The 18429-nt window shown below is 55.3% G+C and overlaps 1 protein-coding gene across 8 annotated transcripts in view; it reads left to right on the top strand.

Moving 5' to 3' along the window:
• The window catches only part of LOC123603722 (transmembrane protein C17orf113), a 50771-nt gene that overhangs the window by 6324 nt on the left and 26018 nt on the right, over positions 1-18429 (top strand). For 2 of the 8 annotated variants that reach the window (XM_045488890.1, XM_045488889.1), the window contains exons 1-2: positions 9502-9620; positions 15767-16018. In XM_045488890.1, coding sequence (XP_045344846.1) covers positions 9587-9620; positions 15767-16018 — 286 coding nt within the window. In that variant the 5' untranslated portion in view covers positions 9502-9586. Of the gene's footprint in view, positions 1-8108; positions 8248-9499; positions 9621-15766; positions 16019-18429 lie in introns of those variants that run through there. The other 6 variants (XM_045488892.1, XM_045488895.1, XM_045488894.1 and 3 more) reach the window with 5 other exon arrangements.

The raw sequence follows: 18429 nt of genomic DNA, 5'->3' as shown, positions 1-18429 counted from the left end.
AGGAGCTGGGAGGAAAAGAGTGTTCCAGGCAGAAAGAATGGGTTTTGAGAATATGCTCTGCTCTGAAGGGGGACCTTGCTGTGCTCTGGGGAGAGAAAGAGCCCAGTGTGGCTGGAGTTCTCATGAGCGGTGTAGGGAGTGGTAAGAAAACATCAGAGGGGCACAGGATCTTTTGACCTGGACATTTTGACCCCAGGATGTTTTGAATGCAAACATTGTAAACCCAAACATACCAGCACTGAAGACGTTTTTAGCAAGTGGTTTCCAGTTTGAACTCTTTTCATCCGATTTAATTTCTTGATCAGATTTTTCAATTTTTCCTCTATGGTACAGTTAAACACATTTCCATTTTTTTCCATTCCATTTTAATTTTACTGGAATTATTTTCATTGGCATCAATGCTATATAAATTTTGCTGCCGAGATTTGATCCATCAGTCAATGTGGCATCAGTCAAAGGCTCCTGACCTTAGTCTCAGCCACTGTGTGACTGGGTAAACTCATCCGATTTGGGAAGGTTGAAATTTTAAACAAGATTTGTGGTCACGACTGGATTCTTCTGTCCCTTTTAGTCAATAAGGAGTGTTTTTGTATCTGATTCTAGCCATTATCAGTGTTAGCTCTACCGGTAATATTCTTAGGCGGAGACTTGTATTTATATCTCCATTAATCTGTGGGAGGAAGCCAGTGGAAGGGTAGGTTGGAAGAGGAAAAGGGTTTGGGGGAGGTGGGCAGAGGCCAGATCTTCCAGACTATGATAGGAATTCTCTAAGGTGAGGGAGAAGCCTTTGGAGATTTGGGGCAGGAGAGGGATGTGATCGGATTTGCCTTTTTGCAAGGCTCCTTCTGGGACGTGGGGAACAAACTGGGAAGGTGAGAGATGGAGAAGTGGAGGCAGGGAGGCCAGTGAGGAGGTTGTCATGCCAGTCCAGGTGGTAAAGAGAAGCAAACAGATTGAAGAAAGATTTAGGGAGATAGAAAGGGTAACCAGAGTAACCTCCATGTCATGCCCCACCCCCTCAGCTCCTGCCTGTCCCTTCTTCTGGGGCCCCAGACACCTTAGAGTCTGGTCACTTGGAATTTGCACAGGGTGGAGACCAAGAATGAGGGTGTTTTCCTTGGGGCTGCCTCCCAGTCTGCCTCCTGGCTGAATGCAGCCCAGGGAGGGTCAGGGATGCCCTGCCGCGGTTGAGATGGGGGGCTGGAAGGGGTGGGGGATGACCCTCAGATCTGCCCAGCCAGAGCACGTGGCTGGAGCGGCCAGGGTGACCGCAGACCTGGCGGCGAAACAGACCAACACACAGGGCGCTTGTCTGGCTGTTGCTCTGAGCTCAGGGTGTGGCCCTGGGCAGGGGTACAAAGGGGCCTCTGTCAGTGCAGGGCACAGAGCCCACCTGGGCCAGGGCAGGCGCCTGAGGAGTGAGGGAGGTGGGCCCAGGGGTGCTGGGAGAGACCAGACTTGAAGTGCCCACAGTCCCGAGGCTTGGGTGTCATCTGACACCGTCCCTTTCTCTCCTGAGCTTCAGTCTCCTAGCCTATAAAATGGGATCTTAATCCCTGCCTTCCAGATCTGGTGCATTGTCAGGACCCACTTTGCTGACGGACGAAAGCATGGCCTTCAGAGAATCATGTATTTTTAAACATTATTTAACAAACACACACAGTGGTTACCATGTGCCTGTTTGCTGAACACTTTATGACCATTGGCTCATTTAATCCCATAGTGACCCTCTAGGAGAGGTACTATTTATTCTTATTTTGCAGATGGGGAAACCAAGGCACAGACCGAGGTCACACAGGAAGTGGCAGAGGTGGGATTTAACCCAGGCATTATGGCTACACTATGTTGCTTCCCAAAAGGAAGGGGTGGGCATCATGCCAGGCGCCTGGAGTAGGGTGACCCTGATTCTTCAGCAGGGATAGGGGTATATTCTGGCACACCTTTGCCTTGGGGAGCACAACTGGGCCATGTCTCCCATCTAAGGGCCTGGCCCGTAGGGCAGGGCTAAGGGTGAAATAGGAGAGAGAGAAGTCAGACTCCACAAGAGGAATCCAGGATCAGAGACCCAGGAGAAGGAGCGGAGCACGAATCTCTCAGGGCGGGTCACAACTTTCCCACCTGTGGCTCAGTTGTGGGGGCAAGTGCGCCCAGCAGAGGCTGGGGTAGATTTGGTACTCCTTCAGCTAAGACGAGGCATACCCTGTGGGATGCCAGGCCCAGCGCCATGTGGTTGGAGAAGCCAGCCCTACCCCTGAGAGACCAGGGTCTGGCCGGGCATGAAGCATGGACAGAATGGCACAGGGGCTTGGGCCCAGGGGCCGAGCGAGGGTAGTAGGGAAACAGACCCCACGCCCACAGCGGTGGGGACCTTCAGGCTTCATGATAAGCCTAGGAACATGCCCGGGACTTGCCTGTTTGAGAAAGGAGGCACTTCTCAGGTTGAGGGCAGAGATGGGGCAGTGGGAACCAATGTGGCAGGTGGTCCTGTGTGGGCGTGGCTGGGGTCCGTGGTGGGGGGCGCTCCGTGCCAAGCTCTGACCTGAGACTTACTCTCCTAGACACATCGCTAGACCTGTCTGCTCTTCAGAATTACCTGGGTGCTTGTTAGAAAGGCAGATGCTGGGCCTTAGCCCGGCCCCTAAATCTGAACCCCTAAGGTTGTGGCCCAGCCCGCAATGCCGGACAAGCTCCCCAGGTGATACTCACATGGACAGGCACTTGGGGAAAGTGCAGGGCAAGGGGATCTCACTTTTGGCTGTACATCAGGATCACCTGGGCAGAAATTAAATCAAATCCTGTTGCCTCAGCGCCACCCCAGCCCCATCCGGTCAGAATCCCTGGGGAGGGGCCCAGCCATCCGAAGTTTTCAAAGCTGCCCAGGTGATTCCAGTGAGCAGCTACAGTCGAGGACCCTCAGGCAGGCCTGTCCCTCAAGTCAGCCAGGTCTAGGCTGAGCTGTCCCCTCCTGAGAGAGGCTTATTCCTGGCCACTCATCCTCCCTGACCTGTGTGGTTAGCTACTTAGTGGCTGTGACCATTGTCCCTGGCTGGCAAGCTCCATGAGGGCTCCTCAGGACTGTTGTTCAGTGCTGGGTCCCCTGGGCGAGGAATGGAGGGAGGGCCTGGCATATAGTAGGTGTCCGACAAATGTTTCCTTAGTGAGTTTATTGAGCCCCAACTCTGTGCTGGGCACAAAGGGAGGCGTTCTCCTTACATTATCTCTTAATTGTCCCAACAATCTCACGAGGTAGATACCGTTGGGCCCATTTTCCAGATCAGAGAGGTGAAGCCACTTGCCCAAAGTCTGACGACTCCAGAGCCTGGTCTCTGTCCCAGGTCCCACGATGCCCCCTCCCCCTCCCCGGCTAAGGTCACTGAGCAGCCTTGCTATAGGAAGCCAGACAGAGGATCTGGAGGGGGGCATGGGTCATGTTGACAAAGCCCATCCCAGGAGCATTCTTGGAACCTCTCAGCTGGTTTTGAAAGGCCTCCTTCATGGCCTGCAACGGCCATGTGGTTCCACCCACCAACCAGCCAGTTTGAGAGGAGGACACCTTGATGTGGTCGGGACTTCTCCCTGGCCGGCAAGGTGGACCGTGGCCACCCCACCATCTCCCTCAGCCACAGTGGGCTTGGAGGCTCTCCCTCCCTCCTGTTCAGGGTGACCCCGGAATCTCAGGGCCATTTTCAGCTTCTCCCTGCCTCCATCCTTCTGGATTCGGCTTCTTATGCTGAGGAAGGGGAAGGGCCCCAAGGTCTGGTGGGGTGGGCTGGGGTGGGAGGATTCTTTCGAACAAACTAACTAAATAAGAACATCAGGAAATGAAGAGTGGGTCGGGAAAATCCAAAGATCTTAATTTCTGCAGGGTTGATCCTGGCTGGTAGTCAGGGCCTTTCCCGGCCTGCTCTGAATGCAGCTCTTTAAGTAAGAGGGAAGGTAGCCAAGGTCCCGGTGAGACCCCGGGGCCTTCAGCCTTTCCCTTCCCTCCCATGGGGCAGCATGGGGAAGTCCCCCCAGTAGGCTGACTGCCTTCTTGATTACTGCTATCGAAGTTAATATTCTGGGGAGGGGGCCACCCTGCTGTGGGCACCCCAGTTCCCAGCTTCCTCTCCTCCAGCTCCAGCCTCTCCTATACAACCCAGGCAGCTTTGCCAAGCTGGGTGAGGAGGTTGAAATAATTTCCGTTGCGTTGGCAACAAACACAAGCTGGATACAGCTTTGGACTGGGAAAGACTGGGGGTGGGCTGCCAGCCTTGCGAGGGAAGACGATGGGCAGAAGGGGAGGGGGTCAGTCTAGACACGGGGATGGGCACGCTGGGTGGGAGGGGGCATCGTGGGTGACATTTTGGGGGTTCCCCCCAGGCCCATTTGTCTCCCCTCTCTTCTTGCCCCACTGGTTTCCAATGCACAGCCGTGAGGAAGTTCCTTCTGCAGCCTTGTCACCGTCCCTCCTGCGGTAACTAACAATGCCATCCTTCACACCGCAATGGCTCTTTCCAGCTTGCAGGGAATTGTCCGTATGTTATCTTATTTAATCTTCTCAGCTGTCAGCCTCGGGTCAGGGGAGTTAGTAGTAGTTACTGTTACTGCTGTCCCCATTTCACAGACGAGGATACTGAGTGCGGAGCAAAGGGGCGTGTCCCCAGTTACAGGATAGTAAGTGGCGAAGTTGTAATAAGTGCTGATCCCAAGTCTCTTGGGCTCCCCCGAGGCCCTGCAAACTACTCCCACAGACAAGGCTCATCCCTTTCCCCTGGCTCCTCCCCCTGCCATCTCTCCACGACTCAGGAGCAGCCCAGGCCTGGAGAGGTCATTCTGTCCATCCCCCTGCCTCTAGCCCAGTGCAGTGGAGCCGCCAAGTGGCCAGCATCTGCAGCCATGATCCAAGGGAGGATGATGGTGGCAGTTGGGGGAGTCAAGGGTGTCAGCTGCTGCTTCTTTTTGAGCAAAGACTTTTAAAGTTTAATGTGATAATCTCATCCTGATCACTGCAAACTGAGGCCCTCATGCTCGTCCAAGAATCCATCACCGGCCTCATACCATGAGCAGGAAGGCTACACTGGGCCCTCCCGCCTCCCCACCCCCACCCTGATGCGTGCCGAGGTGGACTGAGCCTTTCGGCTTGGTTTTAGTGGAAAGAAGGTGGTTCTAGATCACGGTAAGGATAATTTGGGTCTCCCTACCTCGAGACCGGGACAAGTGGACCCCACTTCCTCCCTTTTACATATGCGAAGTTAGTGTTCTAGGAAAGTAAGAAGGGCTGCTGGAGAATCTGGGTGGGAGACCCGTCAGAGGGCATAGAAAACCCCGGCCAGGGACGCCGGAAGTCAACACAGCCCCCCACTCCATTTTACTGGCTGGGAAACCGAGGCCTGTTGCTACTGCCTCTACATCACGCCTGCCCAGAAGTAAACCAATTAACACCGTGTCTGGTTCTGTGTTCCCAGCGCCTGTCTCATTATTTGGGGATTTATGTCTCGGTCACCGTGAAGGACAACCGTCCCAGTTTCCACTGGGGGGAGCCTGGCCAGCCCTGGAGCTCAGCAGGGCTGGAGGTGGTGCCATCCTGCTTGGGGCAGGATGGGGATTTAATTTCAGGGGGATTTGCAACCAGTGGGGAGCCGCCCTGGACACATGGTGGCTCTGGGCTATTTTAGGAGGCAAAAGGCTGGCCCCGTTGGGGGAGGGATCATGGCGAACTTGTTCAAGCCATTAGTGATTCTGTCCTTTCGGTGGGCATAGAAAGGACCTGTGGTGGAGGAGACAGGCCCACCTGAGGGTAAGGCTTCTCTCACCCTCCTGGAACCCGGGGGCCCAGAATTACTCTGCACACCCCAACCTAGTTGGGGCCATGATCAGAATAGAAGCCTGAGCCCTTTTGCTACAGGCTTTGCTTTAGCTGGAGCTCTGGGTATTATTCACTAGTAGGGATGATTAGCGTAGCCATCTCATCATTTAGTGGTAGAAATTAAATTTATTGAGCACTCAGGGAAGGCCCCGTGGGGCTGGGGAAAAGACTCAGCCTTTAAGGCAGGCACAACCAGGCTCCTGTCCTATATAGGCTGCTTCCAAGCTGGTACCATGGGTTACGTAAGTCCCTTCCCCCTCTGAGCCCACTGCCCTGTCTCTCAAGCGGGGACCATAACACCTCATTAATGATACTCATATCATTAATTGGACACATATTACGTCAGGCACTCTGCAGGGATGATCTCACATCACCCTGTGTGTTGTTATGTATTAATGGCCCTGTTTTACAGGTGAGGAAACCGAAGCTCAGAGAGGGAAAGTAACTTGCCCGAGCCCACACAGCCAGAGTAAGGAACCCACTCCATTTCTGGTGCTCACAGTGAGGGGCGGTTCTTTCCTCAAGTCCAGCAATAAGTATTGATTGCCTTTGGTGGGCTAAGCATTGCTCTAGGGCTGGACATTCTTCACAGACAAGACAGAGGGAGAGGAGATAACAGGATGAGTGAGACTGGGCTGCCCTGAGAATTGAGTGGCCCAACTAGAGACTAAGCAGCTTTATTTAGACTAAGGGTCATTTTCTGGCCAGAGGAAGGCAATACCCAGGGCCTGAATCCCTCCTTGGACGAGTGGTAAGTGGGCAAGGGAGCACGGCCTGGCCCCTCCAGCCCTCATGAAAATGCTTTCCATGCTTCCTTCCTCCTCACCCCACAGGTGACGTTACAGGAAAAGTCACCAGGCCTTTAGAGCCACCATGACATGGAGCAAAGAGAGCCTAGACCTTGGAGTCAACCAGATGGGTTCCAACTCTACCCCTTTCTAGCTGTGTGACCTTGAGCGGGTGAACTAACCTCTCAGAGCCTCCCTGTCCTTATCTTCAAAGGGAGAAGAGGAACACTCCTCAGGGCTGGGGGAGGGATAAAGGTGTGGGAAGAATACAGAATACAGAAGGGCCTCAACTAATGGCAATGTTTTTGTCTGTGTGTGGGGTTGGAGTTTAGGGGCATGTTATTCCCAGGTGTCTAGGTGAAGCCACGTCTTTGCGGTGGCACTAAGCTGGCACCTGTGTTCCTGCTGAATGATTTCAACAGGCTGGGTAGAAACGGAGCGCCAGTAAGCCTAAGCATAAGGCCTGGTGCTCCCAGTTCAAGAAATCACTCTTTTGGTGACGAGATGGGGTGGCTGAACTTGCCAGCACATCATGTGAAATAGCCCTGGGGTGGGCAGGGGGGGGGGGTTTGTGGACCCTCAGTTCTGTATAGTGCTGACTCAAGAGTGCAGAAAAGTTAAGGACTGGGCAGCATTAGGAGAAAACAGGGTTGAGGATCAGGGGAGTGATTCTCTCTTTTTTTGTCCTAAAAGAGGACATCGAAAGCCTAAATTAGCTTAGAGGGATGTGACTAGGATAATAAAGCCCCTGGAAACAAATGTTTATTAAGCTGCTTAGTTCAGCTCAGTTGGTCACCATGCAAGGTATTGGGTGGAAGAAAATAAATAAAAGCCTGGAACTACCCCACTTGGTGCAGAGGGGTGGCTGGGGCAGGATTTGGGGAAGACACGTCAATACAGTGTGATAAATACCGTGTTAGGAACCAATACAAGGTGTCCAGGGAGAACATAGGAGGGGCTTCCTGGAGGAGGTGGCCATGTCAGGGGAACAATAGTTGGAGAAGAGACCCCTTCGGACGAAGCTGCCAGCCATGTTGAGCTGGCTGTGGAAGGTGGTGTGCATTCCTTCAGCACCACCGAGGAGCAGATCTAGGGCCTGTGCGTGAGCGTGAGCGTTACAGGGAAACAGCTTCCCAGGCCTCCATACTTCTGTCACTGAGAACCCTCCAACAATGGAATAGGCCGTCTTATGAGGCAGTGAGCTCCCTGTCATTGGCATGTGCGAGCAGAGGCCAGAGGGTAACTCTGGCAAGTTACAAAAGGGACAGGATGACCTCTCAGACCCCTTCCAAATCTGAGCAACTGTGATTCTCCGTGGACACACACAGGATGTGGACTGGGATGGACAGAGGTGTGACTGGATCAAGTGAGAGGGCGGGTGTGCTGCCGGATGGGCTTTTTTTTTTTTATAATAGCCGCTTTATTAAGATATAATTCACACAGCATCCACTTCACCCAGCTGAAGTGTGCAACGCACTGCGGATTTGCTTGTAGAGTGGACATGAACTCATGCGTAACTGTCTACCCGGCGTCTGTTTGCTAAGCATCCAACTTTGTGCTGGTGCCTCAGGCACCTGGGAAATAAAGACTGTGTCCTCACAGAGGAGACAGGTAAGTGTCCAAGCAAAAGGATGACATCTTGGGAGATGTGCCAAGAGGGAAATAAAGCAGGGGTTGGAGCAAAGAATAATGGTGCTAGGGCAACGGGGCCTGGGGAGGCGACATTGGAGGTGAGGCCTGAGCGACAAGGAAACAACCCTGCAGAGGTCAGGGGAGAGTCCAGGCCGAGGGAGCAGCAGAAGCAAAGGCCTCAAGACAGGAGTGAGTTGGTGGGTGTGAGGCCCAGCAAGCAGTTCTGGGAAACTGAGTGGCTGCCAGGTGCCCTGCCCCAGTGGGCGGGGTATGGCCAGGGCTCCTCATGGTGGGACCTCCTCTCTCCAGGCCTGGTCCACAGGAGGCCTGCCCTACCCCAACCAAGGGTGAGCAGCATTGACACTTCTTCTTTGGATACAAGAACCATTTCTGTCTCCTTCCTCTGAGACTAATTTTCTGACCCTGTTACTGCCTCCCCATTAACAGCACTCTCCAGAAGTCCTGCCTCCAGCCCCTGCCCTCCCCTGCTTGGCTTCATGCTCCTGCACTGTGCCCCCACTCTGGGCCAGACACCATGCACTGACTCCCTGGGAGAAATCAGAAAAGACCCCCAGGTGTGTGTGTGTGTGTGTGTGTGTGCGCACACACACACACACACACACACACACACACACACACGGGTGAAATTTCCTCCCCCTGCCCCAGACCCCCAGAGGGGGATCCTAGGAGCAGTCTGGAGTCTCCCACTTGGTGCTCACTTCCTGTGTGACTTTGGGCCAGTTAACATCCCAATCTTTTCGGTTTCCTGGTCTGTAAAATGGGGATCAAACCAATTCAGGCAGAGTGGTTATGAGGATTGAATGCGATCCCTCCTGGCACCCAGTGGGTGCTCCCTGAATGTCAGCTTCCTCCTTCTCTCTGAGCTGTCCCCCAAAAGAGGGGCAATTTGCAGGGGGTGGGGAGATCACAGCAGAGCAGTGGGACGTGGCCACTTTGGGGTTCCCTTCCCGGAGCTCTAGGACCCCTCAGACGCTGAGGAGCATTCTATGCCTAGCGGGCCAGGGGTAGTAGGGAGGATACTCACCAAAGGGCCCAGCCCTTTTACAGGGAGCACCGCTTGGTCCCCCCTCGCCTTTCTTCCTGGGAAGAGCCGCCGCGCAACTCCTTTCCGGGGTCTCTCCTGCGCTCCGCTCGGAGCGGCGCGGCTCCTGGCACCTGCTCCGCACGGGCCGGCCGGGGGCGGGCTCGGGAGACCGGCGGCTGCCCCGGGACTCGCAGTCCGGGACTCCTCCGCCACGCACCTCCAGGAGCCGGGAATCCGGATCGCCCTGGGTGGCGGGTGGCCGTGGGCCGCTAGATGCAGCCCCGCTCGGGTCCGCAGCGCCCTTCAGGTAAGCGCCGGCGCTGGGCGGGGGCCCGCACTCGGGCTCCGTCCCCATCCCGGACCGAGCGCCGCTGGGGCTGAGCGCCTGAGGGGGCCTGCGCGCGCCGAGGTGGGGGTGTAGGGCTGCGGGCAGCGGCAAGGACCCTGCCCCACGTTGGCGGGGGGTGGGTGCAGCGGGACGGGGGGGGGGGCGCAGGCAAAAAAACGGCAGCTTAGCCAAACACGGACGCTGGGAGGGGGGCAAGAGTGATGGCAGGAAGGACTTCCAGTTTCCCCTGGGGGAGGGAGGCTGGGAGCCACAGAGCAGAGAGGGTGAGACTCCCACTCTAAGGAGGGGACCATTGTCTGGAGACAGGGAGCTGGACAAAATCATTCCCCTTTTCCTAAGGAGTTTAGAGAGAACCCCAAAATCACCCCACCCTTATCAGCCCCTGGGATAGAATAGAATGGAGGGAGTAGGGGAGGGGAGGTCTCCTGCTGTCTTCTGAGGGGTGCAGAGAGCACACTCACCACCCCTCTCCACTCTCATGATCCCCAGTCATTGGAGGCCTTTCTGTCCTCCCTTCCCCTCTCAAGCCCAATGCCTCATTTTCAGCAATCAGCATAGGTTGGGCCCTCCTGGCTGGCCTCCCACCCACAACTCTCAAACAGTCTGGGGACTCCCAACCATCCTCCCTCCAGCTCCCTCTGGCTCCCAGCCCTAGTTTGGGAGTGCCGATGGTGGGATCACCGGCAGGGAACGGGGTTTGGGGGAGCTACTGCTCGGCCTGGACGGGGAGAACAGGCTGTGGACAAGGAGGCCAGTGCACCAAGATCCTGGGCCCTGGTGCTAAGAGAGGGGGGAGGGGGCATAGGGGATCTCCTACACAACAAGTCAGGTTTCCCAGGCCTTGCCTGGCAGCGGAGGCTAGGAAAAGGGGTGCTGAGGCTAATATTCCTTTCCTTACCACCCCCACCATCACAATCTTAGAAGCAGCTGCTGTGTGGCCACTGTGGCCCCTGCAAAGAGAGATGCAGGTTAGATAGCAAGAAGGACTTCCTTCCTGAGGGTGGCTTGAGGGTCTTTTGAGGGAGTATCGCTGCCCAGAACAGGCAGCCCCTGCCTTTGGGGGTGTCAGGATGGCAGGAGGCCCCCCTGGGACACCCAGCCGATAGGGGGTGAGGACCGGGCAGACTGGGGGAGGGGAAGTGGTGGGAGACGGTGACCTCATCTCTGGACCATGGCTCTCCCTCTCCTCTCGTGCCCTCTCTCTCCTTTCCTTGGGGCTGAGTGTTGACTTTCAGCACCTCTTAGTCAGTTCACTCTTGAAATCCCCAGCACCCGGCACCCCCAGGAGAAGCTGATGGGCTTCCTCTGTCACCACTTTGAAAGGGAAGACAGACATGGACACTTTGGTTTGCCTCATGGAAACCCCCCACCTGGCCCCTGACATCTGGAACAGCTGTTGCCCAATCCCAGGGCCTCCTGAGCCTCTCAGGCCACCCTACTCCTCTAGGTGTGGGTCTCTGGCTCCTCTGGGGTGTGACCCTGGGGTGACGCCAGCTCTCTGAGTCCACAGGATGGCTGGGGTGGTTGCCACCCTGTGGTGGCCATGCACTGAAGTGGCTTATTCCCCCTTGCTCACCCTAGACAGGTGTCAGCCTTGGGAGAGGGGAGGTGGGGTATTGAGGGGGGCAGCTGGGCCCAGGAAGGCTCACACTCTTCTAGGCCAAGAACAGACAAGACCTCTCTTCTTCCAGACACTTCTCTCTGCAGCTGGGTTGGTGGGTGGGGCAGGTTCCCCTACCCCTGCTGGTGATCCTGTGAGCGACTGGGATGGGGGCTGTTAGGGTACATCCCCTGCTCCCGCATTGTAAATGGGAGAGAACTCGTCCTACTCACCTGCCTCTCTCTTTGACTCTGAGCCTCAGCTTCCCCATTTGTAAAGCCTCACGGGGTTGTTGTGAGGGTTAACGGAGAGGGTGTTCGTACAGTGGCCCAGAGGGCAGTAGGCACTCACCGCGGGCAGTTCTTGCCCCGTACCCGCCTGCCTTTCTCTGGTGACAGAAACAGATACAACCCGGCCTTCTCTTTACCCCCTGCTTCAGAGACAGCTGCTGGGTGCTTCAGTGGCGACACTGCCTGCAAGGGACCTAAGAGATTAGCCCAGCCCAATCCTCCCTCTCCAAAGACAGAAAACTGAAGCCCAGAGGGACGGGGACTAGCCCCAGCTTGGCCAGCCAGCCAGGCTCCCGCTCAGAGGCAGGGCCTGGGACCTGGCTGGGAAAGGTGGGAGGGCAGATGTTGGCAGACTCGGGGGGGAAAATACCAGAGTGTAATTGGGCTCATTAAGGGTTTAGTGAGGGAGCCCTTCATGCCCTGCCAAAGGCTGGGGACAGGCCTAGAACCTTCCTCTCCCGTTAACCCTCTGGCAAAAGCAGCTCTTTCCTGAGGACCCCCTTCCCCAGGCTGCATCTGAAACAACTCCCTTCTCTGTACCTTATAGCTTCCAAGGTCCCTTTCCATCCAGCCCTCTGTGGGTGGGCAGGCCAAGAGCTCTGCCTCACCGCAGTGCCTGAGGGCCCCACTGAAAGCCAAGTCCCAAGTCCATTCATCACTCAGCAAGAGAGTGGTGGAGAAGGAGCCCTGGGGTCCTGCCTGACTGTTGCCTCCACTCCCCACCCCCTCCAGCTCCATATGGATGGACAGACACACAGACAGACAGACAGCAACCCTGGCCCCATCAGCTCTCCAGCTCTGGTGTGAGCCTGCCTTTAAGAGGATGGCCCCCTCCACCGTCCAGCACCCCCGCCCCCCCACCCCCCGCATTAGCCCTTAACTATTTCTCAGGGAAGGTGGGAGCAAGGAGCTTTATCCCCTTCCTGTGCAAATCAGACAGACAGACACCTGAGTACATGCATGCACTTTTTCTCTGCTTTCACTTGGTCTTTTTCAGAACTCTGTTCAGGTTCAGTTCTCCTTTCTTCACATCCCCCTCTCCCAGCCTCTCTGGCTCTGGCCCCTTCCTGCCAGGGTGTGGCACCTCCCTGTCTGGCCCTCCAGCCTGTCAGGGGCTGGGCACCCCCAGGTGTCCCCAGGAGTCCTTCCCAGAATGTAACCACCCCCTGCCCCACCCAGAAGTTCAAAAGAGGGCTTGGCAGGCCTTAAGGACAGGTGGGATAGGGCAGTGGCTGAGGACTTGGGCTCCAGGGTCAGACAAGTGTAGGTTCTGGTCTGGCTGTGAAACTTCTCAATGCCTGTTCTCGAATCCATAAAGTGGGATAATAGGTTAATAATAGTGCCCAACTCATGGGGTTGTTGTGAAGCTTAAAAGAGATCCTATGTGTAAAGTACCTGGCACATAGTAAGCTCTCAATAAACAGGGCTGTAATTATAAAGAGGTGGCCTGGGTAGCTGGGTAAAGGGGGAGGCAAGGAATCTTCTAGAAACAGCTCTTCACTGTCTTTTCATGTACTTTATTTTTTAATTATTGTTTTTTAAATGTTTACTTATTTTTGAGAGAGAGAGAGAGAGAGAGAGCACGCATGCGCGCAAGTGGGGGAGGGGCAGAGAAAGAAAGAGAGAGACACTCAGAATCTGAAGCAGGCTCCAGGCTCTGAGCTGTCAGCACAAAGCCCAACGTGGGGCTTGAACCCACAAGCCGTGAGATTATGACCTGAGCCAAAGTCGGATGACTGAGACACCCAGATGCCCCTGTCTTTTCATGTACTTTAAAAAAAGTCCACTCCCCTACCGTGGGACTCAGTTTTCCTCTTCTGTTAAAGAGAACGTGTGAACCAGGTCCTGTCCAAGTGTAGGTCCAGCTAGGGTGAGTCGTGCTGCTTCTTTACAGGGGCCAGGGCAGGGGGTGCTGGCCTGGGGTTAGACCAATGTGTACATGCCCTAAAAAATGCCCACCCCTCCACATTTTCTGGCTGGGAGTCAGAGCTTGGCTAGAGCAGGGTGGCTCCTGAAGGGACAGCTGGGAAGGCTGGGTCAAGCAGGGCAGGCCGCAGCAGGCCAGCAGCCTGGCCGGGGGAACACAATTAGCCCCGGAATCCAGGCAGGCCCTGTGAGCCCAGAGGCTGTATATCACAGGGGTTTAATCAGCCCCATGGCAGATATTTGTCTGCTCTCGTGGCCCGTGTCCTCGGCCCGCCTGTCATAAATTGCTCCGAGATTTCAAAAACCCCCTGTCTCCTTGCTGGTGGGCAGGCCGTGCTCCTAGGCATGGCCAGGAAAATCTCATTCCCCTGAAGCCTCTTCCCCCCTTGGCAGGTTGGACCCCCGCCCCCCCCCCCCCCCACACACACCTCCAAAACACTTGCATCTGGTACTCTCTTCCTGCTCCTTCCTCCTGCTGGGAGGTGGGGGGAGAGACTTGGGCAGGCAGCCACATAACCCTGATGACCTCCACCTAGAGGTGAGAGAGAGCCGGATGTAGGTGGGGGCTCAGTGCTGCATAAGAGGGGGGTCAGTCACAGGGTGAGGGGAGTAACCTTCCAGTGTGCCCTCTGTGGGCAGAACTGTGCCCCGGACCCCAGACGGTGCACAGGAGGTTTGGTGTGGTTCAGGGTGGGGAGGCAGCCTGGTTCCCCCAAAAAGTGTGGAGGAGTGGGGTCCTCCCTGCGGGGAGGGGTATAGAGTTCCACCTCTTAGCTTCCAGCTAGATGTTCGCTGCGCCGCCTGGAGCCTGTCACTGGTACTGCACCCCAGCCACCCCACCAGGCTTCTGGGACGGCTGCCTTGAAACCACCAGGCACCTACCAAAGCCCAAGAGTCAGACCTTCCCTGGATTCGTTTTCTAGGGCTACTGCAACAAAGTACCACACGCCAGGTGGCCCAAACAACAGCAATGCATTGCCTCACGGTCCTGGAAGCTAGAGGTCCAAAGTCACGGGGTCATCAGTGTTGGTTCCTTCCGAGGGTGGCGAGGAAGTCACAGGTCCCTGACCTCAGGGATTCTCTGGCCCCACGAGGAAGGCTCAGGCCCTGTCCTCAGGAAGCCCCCAGGATGCAGCACAGGCGGAGAGCACACACACTGATCCAGGAAGGAAGTGAAAATTAACACAGCTCGGTGTGAGAAAGGGGGTCGACCACCCCCAGAATAGAGCCAGTGAGAGGCTGAGGAGTCAGGCAAGAAAATTTCAGAGAAGTGAGTTGGAAAGGGAAGACTGTGGGTGGCAGATGAGGGGCATGGAGGGGTGGGGTATGTGTCTGCAAGAGAGGGAGGAGGGGGGAGGGAGGAGAAGCTGTGTTCAGCAGACGCAGGCAGTAGGGCCCAGGTCGCAACTGAAAATATCAACTGTTGCCACAGCCCTGGGTCGCCAACACAGCAAGGGACATCTGGAGCCACGTGGGGCCGGGGTGGGGATGGCTTCACACACTGTCAACGTTTGTGAATGTCACCCGGCCGGGCACTGGACACAGGGAGGTAGGGTTTCTGCAGTCACCCCTCTGGCTAGCGGCCGCAGCAAAAGCGCCACATGCCTGCCTGCATCAGGACTGTCAGCGCCTGCTGTGGGGCCCAGAATAGGGCCCTGGCTTCCACGAACGTGACTCCCCTAACCTCACTGCCGCCTGCCCCTCGGTGCCCGCCCAGTCTGGTCTCCAGGCTTCCTCTCTGAGCTTTGCCCAGCGGCCGAGTCCCCAGCTGTCAGCCTCTTGGTGTGTAGGCATTTGTGACACTCTTCCAGACAGTCCTGTATTTTTTCTTTAATTTTTTTAATGTTTATTTTTTGACACACACACACACACACACACACACACACACACACACACACACACACAAGGTATGAGTGGGGGAGGGGCAGAGAGGCAGAGAGAGGGAGACAGGATCCGTAGCAGGCTCCAGGCTCCAAGCTGTCAGCACAGAGCCCCACGAGGGGCTCAAACTCACAAACCGTGACATCGTGACCTGAGCCAAAGTTGGACGCTTAAGCAACTGAGCCACCCAGGAGCCCCAATATTCCTGTATTTTAACCCTGCTTTGGTTGAAATGGACCCTGTTACGCTCCCTTTTGCCACCCTTGGGTTGGGGACGCCCCAAAGCTGGGGAGTTTCATCTGGGACACGGGACTCAGGTATCTCCTGAGTCCTGAACCCCTCTTGCTCCTTCTCTGTATTCACAACACCCAGCCTTGGTTCACTTGTCTCCCTCTCTATCTGCTCAGGTATGAAGCGGCCACTGAGCCCATCTCCCCCGGGTGAGAAGGAGCCGCCCACATCTGGAGCTACTGAGTGCCCCCCTCGGCCCCCAGAACTGCCTAAGCCCAAGCGGGAAAGAAAACGGCCATCCTACACGCTCTGTGACGTCTGCAACATCCAGCTGAACTCAGCAGCCCAGGCCCAGGTGCACTGCGGGGGGCGCGCCCACCAGAGGCGGCTTCGGCAGCTCGGCTTGGGAAAGACCCCTGCCGGGCCAGGTCAGTGTCGAGGGGCGCCGCTCCCACAGGCTTGGTCTGGGCCCCATGAGCGGCACTGGGTCTGTGGCCTCTCTCTGTGGGGTCTTGGGTCTGGGATCCCCCCAAGGGGGTCTCAGGGTCTGAAGTCCCCCTGATACCGTAGAGTTTTATTTTGCATCTGGACAACCCTCTTTGGGGTCTTTCAGGATCTTGAGGGTCTTTAGGGCTGAAGACTTCTCTTGAGGTCTTGTTGGGATCTGGGAGCTCTCCCTGGGGAGACTTCTGGGGCCGGACCCCTAAGCAGCATTTCTCCAATCTGGAGTCCTCTGGCAGGGATAGGCTATCTGACAAGGGTCTCACCTGCGGGGTGTCCTGGGATCCTGAAGGCCAGGTTCGGCAAGCTGTGGAACACTCCAGCTAAGGGACAGGCAGGGGAAGCCTCTCTTCCTTTGGCGGCTGGACTCCTGGCCGGGATTTCTGCCTCTCCCTGGCTGGGGTGACTTTGCAGAGGTTTGGCTCTAAGCACTGAAGGGGCCGCTGGCTACAAGACAGATTTCTGGGGGAAATGGGTGAATGCATTCGTGAGGGTGATTCCAGCTGACAGGCACATAGGGGCCGTGGGAGAAGCAAGGAGAGGCAGGCTGCTGGCTGACAGGGAGAAAAGGTTCAGAACCAGGCCTAGTGTGGGAGGTCGGAAGGGCCAGAACTTCCGCCTGGTTCCTGGGGGCAGCACCAGAAACCTACTTTGCAGCCCAGGTAGGCAGCTTTGCCAGAGGGCTGTAACAAGCCTGCCTGTTCTTATATTTTTATTTATTCCTTTTAATTTTAGAGAGAGAGAAAGATCACAAGCCGGGGAGAGGGGCAGAGGGAGAGTGAGGGAGAATTTTAAGCAGACTCCACACTCATTGTGGAGCCTGACACGGGACTCCATCTCATGACCGGGAGATCATGACCTAAGCGGAAATCAAGAGTCACCCAGGTGCCCCAAGGCCGCCCGTTCTTTTGGTGAATAGTCATGGGTCACCCATTGTGTTCCCTGCACTGTGCTGGGGACTGGAGACAAATCCTGGTCCTACCCCTCACCATCCTGCGCCAGGATTGAGTCCGTCTTTTGGTCTGAGACAGACACAGAAAGAGCAGCTGAGTGTTGTGGGTGCCACATGTGGGTACAAAGGAGAGAGGGTAGTTATACCTGGGGACACCAGGAAAGGCCTCCTGAAAGAAGGGGGATGTACTGAACTCTGGAATAGGCACACGGGAAGAAGGGACATTGCAGGCGGAGGTCACTGCGTAAAGCAAAGGCAGGGAATGGTCTGATGGCTGGTAACTGCTGTCCACCTGAGCACTTGGGGCTGGACGCCAACGCTGTGACTCTGAGTAAGAGTGTATCTGTATGGATGTTTCCAAAGTGTGTGTGTGTGTCTATATACGTCTGAGCTCAAAAGCCACTCACTAATTCATTAGATATTTATGGAAACCTATGTGCAAGCTGCTGTTCAGAGGATTCATAGTTGTACTTCTATCCAGCTGTACTGAAATATTATTGACATGGAACATATGTAAGCTTAAGGCGCACAATGTGATGACTTCATGCATATATATATATTATAAAACAATTACACATATACACGATAAGGTTAATACCTCCATCCCCTCGCATCTTTATGATTGTGCATGTGTTGATAGCCTTTTTTAATGTTTGTTTTTGCGAGAGAGAGTGTGTGAGCGGAGGAGGGGCAGAGAGAGAGGGAGACAGAGGATACAAAGTGGGCTCCGCACTGATAGCACAGAGTCCGATGCGGGGCTCGAACTCACGAACTGTGAGATCATGACCTGAGCCGAAGTTGGACATTTAACCAGCCGAGCCACCCAGGAGTCCCTGTGTTGATAATATTTAATATCTTCTCTCAACTTAAGTATCTAGTGCAGTGTTTTTAATTATAGTCACCATGCAGTGCATTAGATCCCCAGATCTTATCTGAAAGCTGGGAATTTGTACCCTTTGCCCAACATCTCCCCGTTTTTCTGACCCACCAGCCCCTCGAAACCACCACTGTAATTTCTATTCTATGAGACTGGCTTTTTAATTTTTTAAATTAATTTATTTATTTTGAAAGAGAGAGAGAGGGTGCACAGGGGAAGGGCAGAGAGAGAGAGAGAGAGAGAGAGAGCAAGAATCCCAAGCAGGCTTCATGCTATCAGCATGGAGCCCGATGCAGGGCTCGAACCCACGAACTGTGAGATCATGACCCGACCCAAGATCAAGATTCAGATGCCTAACTGACTGAGCCACCTGGATTCAGTCTAAAGACTCGCTTTTTTAGATTCTGCATGTAATTGAGGACATACAGTGTGTGTCTGGGAATTCATATTTTTCAAAGGTGGCATACCTACCTGTCAAAAAAGAGTTGTCTGAATACACACGCAGACAA

This window comes from Leopardus geoffroyi, chromosome E1 (genome assembly GCF_018350155.1).
Source record: "Leopardus geoffroyi isolate Oge1 chromosome E1, O.geoffroyi_Oge1_pat1.0, whole genome shotgun sequence".
Lineage (NCBI taxonomy): Eukaryota > Metazoa > Chordata > Mammalia > Carnivora > Felidae > Leopardus > Leopardus geoffroyi.
This window is presented reverse-complemented; position numbering and strand designations above follow the sequence as displayed.